This window comes from Trachurus trachurus (genome assembly GCF_905171665.1).
Source record: "Trachurus trachurus genome assembly, chromosome: 19".
NCBI lineage: Eukaryota > Metazoa > Chordata > Actinopteri > Carangiformes > Carangidae > Trachurus > Trachurus trachurus.
The window spans coordinates 2,962,834-2,976,424 of record NC_139913.1 but is presented as its reverse complement, the minus strand read 5'-3'; the positions used below and the strand labels follow the sequence as shown (position 1 = coordinate 2,976,424).

The window sequence follows — 13,591 nt, the reverse complement described above, 5'->3', positions numbered from 1 at the left end:
TATGTGCTGTTTTTTAAAGGGATAGTTCACCCAAAATTTCAATTTCAATTTCACTCATTATCTACTCATCCTCATGTGGACTAAGGGCTGCATGGGAGAAGTTTCAGAGTCCTCCGTGGCTTCTCTGAGTTACAGGGGGTCTCGGCGTAGCAGTGCATGTCCATATGACGGTTGCAAATGGATACCAACTCTCTTCGTAACAAAAAGACACACCAAAAAACATCCAAATACCTCCATGCTGCTCGTATGTAATGTCCGTCTTGTATTGAAGCCCCGAAATGCGAAATTGTCCCGAAAAAAATTAAATAAGTCTATATTTTAAGCTTGTTTTGTAGCGGAAGCTTCTCGAAGCTCCTCTTCCCGGTTCATCAAATTTGGACGAACCGGGAAGAGGAGCTTCGAGAAGCTTCCGCTACAAATGTACTTTCGAGTCAGTTTTGGAAAAATTTAAGCGAAATTCCTTGGAAAAACTGAACTGAACTGAAAAAAATTAAAAAAAAAAAAGGTTTTAAAAAATCAAAGAAGAATAAAAAAAAGACTGGTGAAATGTATCCCTTTTTTTTCTGGGGTAAAATTTCTGGAATTTTTTTTTTTTTTTTTTTTAATTCTAGAAAAAAGTGATAAAAATTTCTCCCCCCCAAAAAAAGTATTAAAAAATTCTAGAAAAGTGATAAACCCCTCCCCCCAAAAAAATTCTAAAAAAAAAACCAAACATTTAAAAATTGCGAGAGGAGAAAAAAAGAGGTAAAATTTCTCCAATTTTTTTTTTTTTTAGAAAATTTGGAAAAAAAAGTGGTAAAATTACACAAAAAAAGTCTTAAAATATAGACTTATTTAATTTTTTTCGGGACAATTTCTCATTTCTGGGCTTCAATACAAGAAGGAGCAGCATGGAGGTATTTGGATGTTTTTTGGTGTGTCTTTTTGTTACGAAGACAGTTGGTATCCATTTGCAACCGTTATATGGACATGCACTGCTACGCCGAGACCCCCTGTAACTCAGAGAAGCCACGGAGGACTCTGAAACTTCTCCCAGCCCTGTTAGTCGACATGAGGGGGAGGAGATAATGAGTGCAATTTCAATTTTGGGTGAACTATCCCTTTTAATACGTTTCCCTTCAGTCTGGTGTTGTTTACATACACAGCCGCCATTATTTACCCTCTCCCCTCCCTCCCTCCCTCCCTCCCCCCGACAGGAGATCAAGAAGTTAAAAGACCTAATGAGCGCCACTGAGAAGATCCGCCGGGAGAAGTGGATCGACGAAAAAACCAAGAAGATCAAAGAGATCACAGTGAAAGGTAGAGGAGCGATTAAATCATCGTTACCCCGAGGCTTCATTAAGATAAGACCTCGCTCCATCTGCTCTTATCAACTCAACCTTTATTTACACCTCAGTCCTCCAGCGGAGCAAACAGGAATCATCTGGTCCACTGGTGCTTTGCTTTCACATCCAAATTTGTAATGTTTTTTTTTAGTTCATTACATCCTGCGTCCATTAAAGGACATTCCAACCAAATCTGTTATGTAACATTAAGTTGCAACACACTTAAAGGGATAGTTCAACATTTTGGCAAATTTGTCCATTGCTATTAACCCTATAGTCATAGCAGTAGGTTCGTTACCTTTAATTGTCGGTGCAAGCTATTTTTAGAACGGCGGAGCAGAGCGGCGAGCTGCTCAGAGCTACGCTACGGAGGCTCATTATGGGATTTCTTGGTTTTTCCCTCATCAAACTCATCAAATACACAATCCAACAACTCCACAACGCTCTGGTGGACAAGTTGTGAGCTGCACATTCACCACACTATGAGATAATAACACAACATTACCAGACAGAGTTGTTTTAGAGGGAAATTCATGCAAAACCGTTGATGCGCGTTGCCTTCAGGGACAGTTTTTCATCAACAGTCTCTGTATTTCCCTCTAAAACAACTCTGTCTGGTAACGTTGTGTTATTATTATCTCATAGCATGGTGAATGTGCAGGTTAACTCGCTCCATCTGCTCTTATCAACTCAACCTTTATTTACACCAGGAACAACAGGAATCATCTGGTCCAGCGCTGCTTTTGCGTTCACATCCACACTGTTCAGGCTTCACATTCAACATGAGTGTTTGTGATGTTTCCGTTGGCGCGGCTCCTGCAGCTTTAACACAACCACTATGTAGAAAAGCTCAAACTTAACCTCAGCTTTTATTCTGTGAGCAGCTTTTGGCTCCGACTGTTTTCTGGCTCAGTTAGTGAAGGCAACATGAACAAAGAGGGTACAGTTCAGTTTCCAAAAACTCACCAAGCTGCTCCTCTTCCTCCTCCTCCTCCTCCTCCTCCTCCTCCTCCTCCTCTTCTTCTTCCTCCTGTGAGGAACTCAGTCCATGAAAAGTCACAGACACTCGCCAGGCGGTGACGATGAAGTGTGTGTTTCTTTATTTAGTCATTTTGTCAGAGAGACAGAAACTAAAACTGCCCCGACAACTATTTCACTCTCGAAGATGAAGTTGAGTTGAGTTTTATGCATAAAGCTGTGAAACATTTCTCAGCCATGATCAGTTTCCTCCTCCTCCTCCTCCTCCTCCTCCTCCTCCTCCTCCTCCTCCTCCTCCTCCTCCTCCCTCAGGTCTGGAGCCGGAGATCCAGAAGCTGATCTCCAAACACAAACAGGAGCTGAAGAAGCTGCGGACGCTGCACGAGGCCGAGCTGCTGCAGGCCGACGACCGCGCCGCGCAGCGCTACGTCCGCCAGTGCGAGGAGCTCCGTCTGCAGCTGGAGAAGGAGAAGGAGGAGCAGTGTCAGAGGGAGAGGGAGCTGGCCAAGACCAGGTGAGCACTGAGCAGCTTCCTCAGAAGAAGAAATGCACCGGTGCAGACAGCAGGTGGCAGCTCTCAGTCACTTCAGAGTAAAACACCAGAGCAAGCTGCCTTTGTTGAGCTTAAAGGGATAGTTCAACATTTTGGCAAATTGGCCCATTGCCATAATCCCTATAGTCATAGCAGTAGGTTCGTTACCTTTAATTGTCGGTGCAAGCTGTTTTTAGAACGGCGGAGCAGAGCGGTGAGCTGCTCAGAGCTACGCTACGGAGGCTCATGGGATTTCTTGGTTTCCCTCATCAAACTCATCAAATACACAATCCAACAACTCCACAACGCTCTGGTGGACAAGTTGTGACCTGCACATTCACGACGCTATGAGATAATAACACAACGTTACCACACAGAGTTGTTTTAGAGGGAAATACATGCAAAACCGCTGATGCGCGTTGCCTTCAGGGACAGTTTTTCATCAACAGTCTCTGTATTTCCCTCTAAAACAACTCTGTGTGGTAACGTTGTGTTATTATCTCATAGCGTGGTGAATGTGCAGGTCACAACTTGTCCACCAAAGCGTTTTGGAGTTTTGGGATTTTGTATTTGATGAGTTTGATGAGGGAAACCAAGAAATACCATGAGCCTCCGTAGCGTAGCTCTGAGCAGCTCACGGCTCTGCTCCGCCGTTCTAAAAACAGCTTTCACCGACAAATAAAAGTAACTAACCTACTGCTACGACTATAGGGACTATGGCAATGGGCCAATTTGCCAAAATGTTGAACTATCCCTTTAATGCATTAAAAGCTGAGACGTGATCTTCAGTCTCTACAGTTCACAACACACTCTCCTGCTCAGCTCTGAAGTGCTGCTGTTTGTTCTGAGAAGCAGTGAACATACTGTCAGAGTTAATGAGTCTAGAAGATGAAAGCCCCGTTAGCAGGCCCTCGTTAATTAGTCACTGTGTGTGTGTGTGTGTGTGTGTGTGTGTGTGTGTGTGTGTGTGTGTGTGTCTCTGTGTGTGTGTGTGTGTGTGTGTGTGTGTGTGTGTGTGTGTGTGTGTGTGTGCTCTGCCCGCGTGTGTCGTCATTATTGTTTATGTTAATTCAGCAGCTGAAATGTGATGAGTTGTGTCTTTTTTTTTTGTTTTTGTTTTTGTGGAGTCAGATATGAGAAGCAGCTCCAGGAGGAGGAGCTGTCCCTGCAGCAGCAGAGGAGGCGTCTCTACAAGGAGGTGTCAGAGGAGAAGGAGCGGCTGGCCCAGCTGGCTGCAAGGTGAGCTCAGAGGTCAGAGCTCAGAGGTCAGAGGTCAGAGGTCAGAGGTCACCGCTCCGGCTCATAAACCAGAGCACAGAGCTCCAGAGTCAGAGTCCACTGTTGCTCCTGGTAACGGGGCCACTGATGTACAGTTCACACGGTTTGGACCTAAATGTCTCACATGCAGCTTTTTCTCCAGGTAGAGACACAAACAAGCCTCTCGTCCACCTGGTTGCCGTGGTTACAGCTCATCTACACACTGACTGTTCTGTTTGTTCTGCACACGTCAAGGTCGTTCAGAAGGAAACTTCCCAGATTCATGGCACTGGAACATTGTTCTGCTTCCACATTTCTGTTACACAACAGATTCCACTGATCGTTCCCATTTACAACAGTGTGTGTATAAGACAGCGCCATCTTTACATCAAAGACCCCTGTATTGACACAAATATGACCACGGACCCCCACTGGACAAAACCAGAAATACACATACTTCTAAGACTGAATAACGAATACTTTCATGGTCAATGTACCTTCGAATCAGTTTTGGAAAAATGTAAGCGAAATTCCTTGGAAAAACTGGTAAAATTTCTCAAAAAAAAAAAATCTAAATTTTTTAAAAAAAAATCTCAAAAATAAAAAAAAACTGGTGAAATGTATCCCTTTTTTTTCTGGGGTAAAATTTCTGGAAACATTTTTTTTTTAAATTCTAGAAAAAAAGTGATAAAAATTTCTCAAAAAACAGGTTTCAAAAAATCTAAAAAATAAAAAAAAGTACTGATGAAATGCATCCCTTTTTTTCTGGGGTAAAATTTCTGGAAACATTTTTTTTTTAATTCTGGAAAAAGGTTTTAAAAAATTTCTAAAAAAAAAAAAGTTTAAAAAATTTCTAGAAAAAAAGTGATAAAAATGTCTAAAAAAAAAAAAGTGATAAACCCCCCCCCCCAAATAATAAAAAAAAAAATAACACGTTTAAAAAATTTCGAGAAACTTTTTGGGGAAAATTTGGAAAAATGTAGTAAAATTACAAAAAAAAACAAAGAAGGTAAAATGTCTCAAAAAAAAAAGTTTAAAAATGGTAGAAAAAGTGGTAAAATTAAACCTAAACTGTGTTCCTCCTGCTCTGTGATTGGTTCGTGCAGGCAGCGAGCGGAGCTGGAGGATCTGCGGCGGCAGCTGGAGGAGAACAGCTCTCTGGCCGGACGAGCGCTCAGGGAGGAGCTGGACAAGACCAGAGAGGAGCAGGAGAGGAGACACCAGGTGAGGACGACGTCCATCAGAGCTGAGAGCAGCAGCCGGTCTGCAGCCGTGTACTGAGGAGAGTGTGTCTGTGTGTGTGTGTGTGTGTGTGTGTGTGTGTGTGTGTGTGTGTGTGTGTTTGTGTGTGTGTGACAGGCGGAGATGAAGGTGCTGCAGGAACGGCTGGACGTCGAGAAGCTAACGTGGGAAGAAAACTACAAGAAAAAAGAGGTTGGTAGATGCTGCTCAGCCTGGGTCAGTAGTCCAGTGATTTTAGGCCAAAAAAGGGGTCAACGTTGAACAAATTGCAACAGAAGCAAACTCAACTGATTGTGTATCCTCAACATGTCCTGAGTGAGGGAAAAAAAGCCCAAAAGAATCCCATTAGGGGAAAGTTTAAAAAAGACCCAAATATAGCCCATTTATACGCCTATTAATTATTTTTCTCACCTGAATATGGTAAAATATTTAACCTTTAGATATCTCCATGAAAATTACTGAGTTGATTACTTACATTAAGACAAACAAAAAATGTATTTTAAATTCTTTGTTAACATGAGCAAATTTGCATAAATTTGCATAAATCCCACCGTTTTGACGGCACATGTATAAATAAAGCCGGTGCTGTGGTGGTACCAGCTTGAAAATTGCTCTAAAACCACTTTAAATTTCAAGATGACTGCAATTTTTCAAGATAGCCACATCCCAGTTTTGTTCTGTTGCAATTTGTTCAACCTTTTTTCATAAAATGACTGGACTACAGGGGAGATGTGAGATTTCAGTTTACAAGTTGAGATCAGCAGGAGGCAGATGGAGGAAATCCTGAGTGTGTAGATCAGAGTCAGAAACACAAACACTGTCAGCGACTCAGGAAGGTCCAGGAGTCAGGCTGGAACCACAGGTGGAACGAGAAGATTTCCTCTGGGAAATTTTGAAAGGCGTTCGTTTATTGTGTTTCTACAGTAAATATTTTGGAGACACTTGCGAGTTTAAAACATCGGTCCGTTCTGCTTCTCTCAGAAAATCTTTGTATTGGAGTCAATGAGGAGCAGAGACAGACAGACGTGGCCGCACTTAGAGGCTGACAATTCAAATTCTGTAAGTCTCTCTGATATGTTGAGCACATTGTGAGAGACAGAACAAGTTTGTCTTACAAATTTGGAAAAAATAACGTGTGTAGAGTGTAAATTGTGTCCGGGAGGAGTGTGGAAAGAGAAAAGTTTCAGACGATTTCAGACAACTTCGATGACGTCACCCACTCTGACACGAACATTCCGCGCAATACACACCCATTATAATCTCATAATCTCTCCAAAAATGATCATGGTCATTGATCAGGGATTGATCAAAAATTATATGACCTATCAAAACGTGGATTAATTCACTAATACACAAGACTTGTGTCTACTGTTTAAAGTTCAAATGGAGTCTCTAGGTGAAAGTATGCCTGAGCAGTAGACGTTTGTTAAACTCCAATGATTGGTCTTTTTCGCTCTTTTTTTTTTTTTTAGGGTTAAGGTGCGTTCACACCGGAGCTTTTATTTTTGTCGCTGTCGCTCGTATCGCTCCGAAAAAAACGCTCCGTCGCTCAGCTGCAGCCGCTCGTCAATTTGGCACAGAGCCAGCAGACTCGCATTTTCGCTTCGATGACATCATGCCCACTGCCATGTGCCTCTGTTTACACCGGCACCACCGGGATTACGGCAGCCAATCAGCGCTGAGCGACGAGCAACTGACGGCCGGAGAGTTGGGATTTCTCATCTCGAGCGACAGGAGCGACTCGAGCGAAAAAACGCTCCGTCGCTCCGTCGCTGTCGCTCCGAGCCCCAGCGTTTTTTCGCCTGGGCGATAAAACGCTCCATCGCTCGTTTGTATTGACTTAACATGTAAACTCGTCGCTCGTTCTAAAAACAAAAGGTCCGGTGTGAACGCAGCTTTAGGCTTCGCCCCGAGCAGCTATTTCTGTAGGGACCAGTGCTCGGTTTTAAAAAATCTAAAAAAAATAAAAAAGACTGATGAAACTTATCCCTTTTTTTCTCTGGGGTAAAATTTCTGGAAACATTTTTTTTTAATTCTAGAAAAAAAAGTGATAAAAATTTCTCAAAAAAAAAAGTGATAAAAATTTCTCAAAAAACAAAGTGATAAAAATTCTAGAAAAAAGAGAAAAAGAGAACGTTGAAAAATTTCGAGAAAATTTGGAAAAAAGGTGCGATTGCCCCGTGGCCCTAATGACTGTGTTAATGACTGTAAATCTATGTGTGTGTGTGTGTGTGTGTGTGTAGGAAGCGTGGCTGCTGAGCCGCGAGCGTGAACTCAAAGACGAGCTGCGGCGAGAACGCGACAAAGAGATCGAACTGGCGATCTGGACCCTGGAGGAGGAGACGAGTAAAGACAAAGAGGAGTGTGAGAGGGCTGCTGACAACAGGTGTGTGTACAGTGTGTAGAGTGTGTGTACAATGTGTTTCCTGTGTGTGATGGATGTCGTCACCAGTCGTGTCTCTCCGTCGTCAGGGTGAAGCGCGTGAGGGAGAAGCTGCAGGCGGAGCTGCGGGAGCTGGAGCGGTCGGAGCGCGTTGCCGTGGAGAAGCAGCAGGAGCTGAGGAGGCAGCAGATGGAGGCGGAGGGAGAAGTCGTCAGGCTGCAGACGCTGCTGAGGCAGAGGGAGCAGCAGGTGGACGACGTCACACAGGTGAGCAGCTGCACATCTGGAAACATCTGGAACATCTGGAACATCTGGAAACATCTGGAAACACTGGCTGAAGAGCAGCGCTGTCAGTCTCCTACCCACATCAGATTAGAACTTCTAACGCTTCTTATGTTGAATATTCAAATTATATTCACATTTGTAATGTTTTTTTTTTTTAGTTCATTACATCCTGCGTCCATTAAAGGGCATTCCAACCAAATCTGTTATGTAACATTTGCAACACACTTCAAGAAGCAAAACTTCAAGAAGGGAAATGGAAATGTTATTAAATATTATTATGAAGTAGTGGTGCAACGGATCACAGTTGGTCCATGATCCGTTCCGATCTCTCTCTACAGATCAGCAAGCAAAAGTTGCAGAACAAAAGTGCAGCGTCGCAGCCGAATAAACGGGCAATAAGGCTCCAGACTAACTTTTTTTTTACAAGGAGCACAAAATTTTAAGTTAGGGGCCACCCCTAACTTAAAATTTTAGGAGCACAAGCAGAAAATTTAGGGGCGCACACAAATATTCACATTTCCTTTTCATTCATGATCGTGACACACTTTGGCCTGCCACCTGTAATGACAGATTCCAGATTCTTTTGAGTCGCCACTTCCATGTTTCACCACTGTTAAAAAAAAACCAGCAAATTTACTAGTTGCACATGTGCAAGTAGATTAAAAATGTACTTGCACTGTCTCAAATTTTAGGGGCAAAATGCCTCCATTTAGGGACAGTCTGGAGCCCAGGCGGGCAATTAAAAAAACTCTGCTCATATATTTGCAGCAGCAACTCTACGTCGCACACAACAAGAACAAAATTGTTTGTTTCATCAACATGTTTACTTCACTGACTCCTCCGTCCCCCGTCCTCGTCTCCTCAGAACAGGGACAAGCTGGTGGAGGAGCGCCGCAGCCTGGCCGAGGTCGTGCGGCAGGAGTTCGCCGACCGGCTGGTGCTGATGGAGGAGGAGAACCGCAGGATGAAGGTGGAGGTGTCGGAGGCCCGGGCGCGGCTACGGCTGGAGGTGGAGAGGGTCACCAGGGAGAAGGAGGAGGAGCTGGTCGAAGTCCACCAACGGTGAGAGACCAAGACCGAGACCCAGACCCAGACCTCTTCCACACCGAAACGCAGCTTCACCCAAAACGAATCTCTTCTTTTGTTCGTTTTGAAAAGAAATGAGCAAAATATGCAATATGTTGATCGATGATGATTTAACGCACGAGATTCAGGACGAGGTTTTTTTTTTTTTTTTTTTTTTTTCAAGCAACAACAACATTTCAGTCTTTCCAGCTCACATTTGTTACAACAGTAACAATAAAGTTACAATTATGACAGTATAACAAAGGTTAAGCAAAAGAAAAAAAAATAAACAATCAAGTTAACAATAAAGGAAAATACATTTTGGTTACAGACCTCGAATCCCATGAAAATTATAATTATAGTTATTGTGACAGATTATTCATTAAACATTTCTGAATGTATGTTCATTATTATAATATATATATAATAATCAACTTCAATCAAAAACAACTTACATGATGGTGAAGAATTCTGAAATTTACATTTATGGATATGAAACTTCCCCAATAAAATATGAAGGTTTACTAATAGTACATAGTTTCTTTTCTTTGAAATCAAAATAAGTGATAACGTTCTTCCGATTCAGGACGAGGTTGTTACGTCCATAGAGTGATGGGTATGACATCATCGTTACACATACGATCCGTTTTGGGGCGTCTACACGAAAACGTTGAGGCGGCGTTTTCAGATTTTCCCGCTCTGGGACCCGTTTCCAAAAAAAATTCATTTTTTTTCACCCCTGAAAACGCCGTAGCGATGAAAAAGTTAGGAGCTGATTCATTAAAGCCGTATCCATGGGGACGGTCGTTTCATAAGTGTTAAACTGCTGCATCATGATGTGACACGGGAAACTGGAGACTGTGTGTGTGTGTGTGTGTGTGTGTGTGTGTGTGTGTGTGTGTGTGTGTGTGTGTGTGTGTGTGTGTGTGTGTGTGTGTGTGTGTGTGTGTGTGTGGGCTCCTTCCTGGTTGTTTCGAGGTGTGAACAGGAACTCCGGCCGACGGATTAAAGCCGCGGTTTAAAAAACGAATAAAAGGTGGAAACTCAAGATGTGTTGGTTTGTAAAGAGCAGAAACCCGAGGCTGCAGCCATCCCTGAGCTTGACCTCGTTACCGGCGACAACGTGCTGCTTTTATTGCAGCGGCACCGAGAGCACGGGACACGCTGGTGCTGGGTGAGGAGGTCTGGAGCCACGCTGCCTCATGGAAACTAGACAAACAACAGCACTTCATCTGATCGCTGATTGGCTGACAGCTCTCACTGTTTTCACTGTGTGACAGGAAGAGAAACCAACACAACTAGGCCTGAAACAATTACTTGAGTAATTTGATTACCAAAAATGATCGAGGCAATTTTTCCTGAATCGAGGCTTCGTTTAAAGAGACCCCAAGGAGTTTGCTTTTGGTTATAAAAGAGTCTCATATTAACATGGATGAATCTACGTTACGCACTTGTTAATGGCTCCATTTTCAATAATTATATATAAATAAATATATTGTTTTTTCTTTATAGTTCTTTTGATTTGATTTATTTAGCACATAGTCAATTACAATATCCATAAAATAAAGTAAAACAAACAAGAAAAGAAAAAACAACATCGACAAATTTTGATAGTGGTCGGCTCGCCCACTATTTCATAGTTTCAGTTTCCCAGATCACGGATCGCTAGTTGGCATCGTTTATGGTCGGAGCTACGACGGTATCTGATCGTCTTCAAACCTCCAACTTTCATTCTTGATGAATGAAAACATTCTTGGAAAATGTTTTTGCTTTCGTCCGTCTTGCACCGGTCTAAGAATTTCACCGTGCGCGCAGAGGCTCATGAGAGATGTAGTGTGAAAACACTTTCCTCGTTGTCTGTTTAACTAATTACACTCGCAATATATGGCGGCAAACACTGCTTGTGTTTCACACGGCATTGCCAGAGTTCTGTGAAAAGACAGAAGATAAAGAGAGAGATCAGATCAGAGGAGTAGGACCACCGAGTCCAGGCTGCCTTCACTGGAGCTGAAGACACTCTTCCTCAGTGACGCAGCAGTGAGACAGAAAGCGTCCAGTCAAGTCCACTGAGCGGTTCCCACACAGTTTAAAGCAACATAACGTAAACATGTGCATTGAATGTGTTGGCTGATCCAGATGAGTGCTGGTGAGAACGACAGTGTAACGTGACTCGATACTGAGCTGGTTACGACGTCGCTGACATGAGCTCAAGGAAATGAAATAAAACACTGCTGGGTTCATTTAATTCGTCTTTTGTTGGAGTGATTTGACCTGAAACACACAAGGACATACACTCCTCTTTTTATACAGAAACCCTCTCTCTCTCTCTCACCCTCTCACACACACATACACGCACCACTGATGGCATCAAAATACTGTAGATATCATTTTATATTTAGTAAGCATATCAGTACATCACAGTTATTCATTGTTCATCTTGCACTTTAAGGACTGCACCCAATTTCGTTGTACTTTTGCAATGACAATAAAGACATTCAATTTCCAAACACGTCCTTTTAATAAAGTAATTTAATACGGCAAAACACCGTATTAGATTACCGATTAATCTGCAAAGGAATAGGTAGAATAATAGATTATAAAAATAATCGATAGCTGCCTTCAGCCCTGAACTAAATCATTTTTAGCTCCGAGTTTTTCTGACACTTTTATTTTTCTGTGATTTCCCAGAGTGAAGTCGGCCATCTTGAAGAAGGAAGAAACGGTCAACAACCTCCGGAAGCAGCACGAGGTGAGAGACACACACACACACACATAAACACACACACACACACACACACAAAGAGGAGAAAACAGCTGTGAGGAGATGATTGACAGGTGTCTAATAGCCCCGCCCCCTCCCTGTTCTCTGATAGGCTGCTCTGAAGCGGGCCGACCACCTGGAGGCTCTGTGGGAGCAGCAGAGGAAACAGCTGCTGGAGAAGTGAGTGACAGGAGGCCAGGACCTGATCTACACCCCCAGCCCCCCCTCTACACACACACACAGACACACACACACACACACTCCACCCGGAGCTGCAGCCTTTGTGTCGTCGTCACTTTGTGTTGTTTGGCTCCTGACAAGACTGAACCTGTGGAGCCAGAGACTGAACCTGGTCCTACCTCAGCTGAGAAACACTACATGGGGAACTGCACTGGGCCCGGGTGAACTGCCCCCCCACATTACCCCCACATTACCCCCCCATATTACCCCCCCACCCACCACAACGGACATGAAGGAACTTATTGTGTTGGAATTTCCCTCATTGAAACTCCATCGACCAGGTGGAAGTCAATAAAACACTACGACGGACGTCTCCTTCTTCTCCTTCTTCTTCTTGGATGATAGCTGTGCATTTTTTTTCCTGACTGTATCTCACCCCCCTCACCCTCACCCCCCACCCCACACACACACCCCCAGCCCCACTCCCTCCCTCCCCCTCCCACTGCAGGAACGCCTCCCTGTTCCCCACAGAGACCAGTTCCAGATGTTTCTGAAACCAGCTCAGGCCTGTACCGGTGTAAAGCAGGAGCACTGCAAAAATTCAAAATCTTACCAAGAATATTTGTCTTATTTCTAGTCAAAATAAATCTAATTATACTTAAAATAAGACTCATCACATTAAAAAGTAGCTTGTTTTTAGACACTTTTTTACTTTTTTCAAGCAAATTTTCCACTTTAAATAAGTAGAAAAATCTGACAGTGGATCAAATTTTTCTTCCTTATTACAAGCACAAAAAAACTTGCTTTCACTGGCAGATTTTTCTACTTATTTCAATTGAAAAGAGAAGAAATCTCTCTGATGATGATGACCTGATGAAGGGCTGAGAAGCCCGAAACGTTGTCAGTAAAATATTCTGGAGCAAAACGAGGTTGTGCGGGCTATTTCTTCTCTTTTCTACTTTCCCTTTGGCGCAGCACCCCAAGCAAGGGATGTGTGTATATTTTTACAATTTTTTTACTTATTTCAATTGAAAATAAGTTTGAAACAAGTGAAAATGATCTAAAAACAATTGAATTTTTAGGTGAGGAGTCTTATTTTGAGTGGAAAGAGATTAGCTTTGACTAAAATTGAGACATTTTGACAAGAAATAAGAAAAATATTCTTGGAAAGATTTTAAGTTTTTGCAGTGTAAAGCAGGAGGTAGAAGGTGGAGGGGGCAGCAGCATCGCAACAACACCAAACACTCCCACTGCTCCGTGCTGAGTCATGTGTTTTGTCCCAGTTTAGTCCCTGGAGACCGTGAGCGCTAATTACAGGATCTCCAGCGTGTCCCCGGCTTCGTCCTGCTTGTTTTCTTTTAGACTAAATTCATCCCATAACGATAAAAGTTTAGAGACGAGACAAAGTGACAGAGGCTGAAGGAGAGAAGAACGGAGGGAAGTTGTTAGAAAGAATAAAAGATAGGACAGTCAGTGTAGGTAGAGAAAACCAGAAGGAGAAGAATGTGGCGGCATGTTTGAGGTCAAAGGGAAATGGTTGGAGAGAGCGGCTTTGAAAGTTCCTGAATGTAAGACAGAAGGGA

General features: G+C 43.0%; 1 protein-coding gene across 1 annotated transcript in view; it reads left to right on the top strand.

Annotated features, from left to right (window-relative positions):
• The window catches only part of cep131 (centrosomal protein 131), a 30,372-nt gene extending 18,132 nt beyond the window's left edge, over positions 1-12,240 (top strand). The window contains exons 20-29 of the mRNA XM_083994372.1: positions 1,197-1,299; positions 2,616-2,817; positions 3,967-4,074; positions 5,199-5,316; positions 5,452-5,526; positions 7,578-7,720; positions 7,807-7,984; positions 8,868-9,064; positions 11,756-11,816; positions 11,941-12,240. Of these exons, the coding sequence (XP_083850498.1) occupies positions 1,197-1,299; positions 2,616-2,817; positions 3,967-4,074; positions 5,199-5,316; positions 5,452-5,526; positions 7,578-7,720; positions 7,807-7,984; positions 8,868-9,064; positions 11,756-11,816; positions 11,941-12,012 (1,257 nt within the window). The 3' untranslated portion in view covers positions 12,013-12,240. The remainder of the gene's footprint in view (positions 1-1,196; positions 1,300-2,615; positions 2,818-3,966; positions 4,075-5,198; positions 5,317-5,451; positions 5,527-7,577; positions 7,721-7,806; positions 7,985-8,867; positions 9,065-11,755; positions 11,817-11,940) is intronic.
• Positions 12,241-13,591: the final 1,351 nt, after the last annotated feature.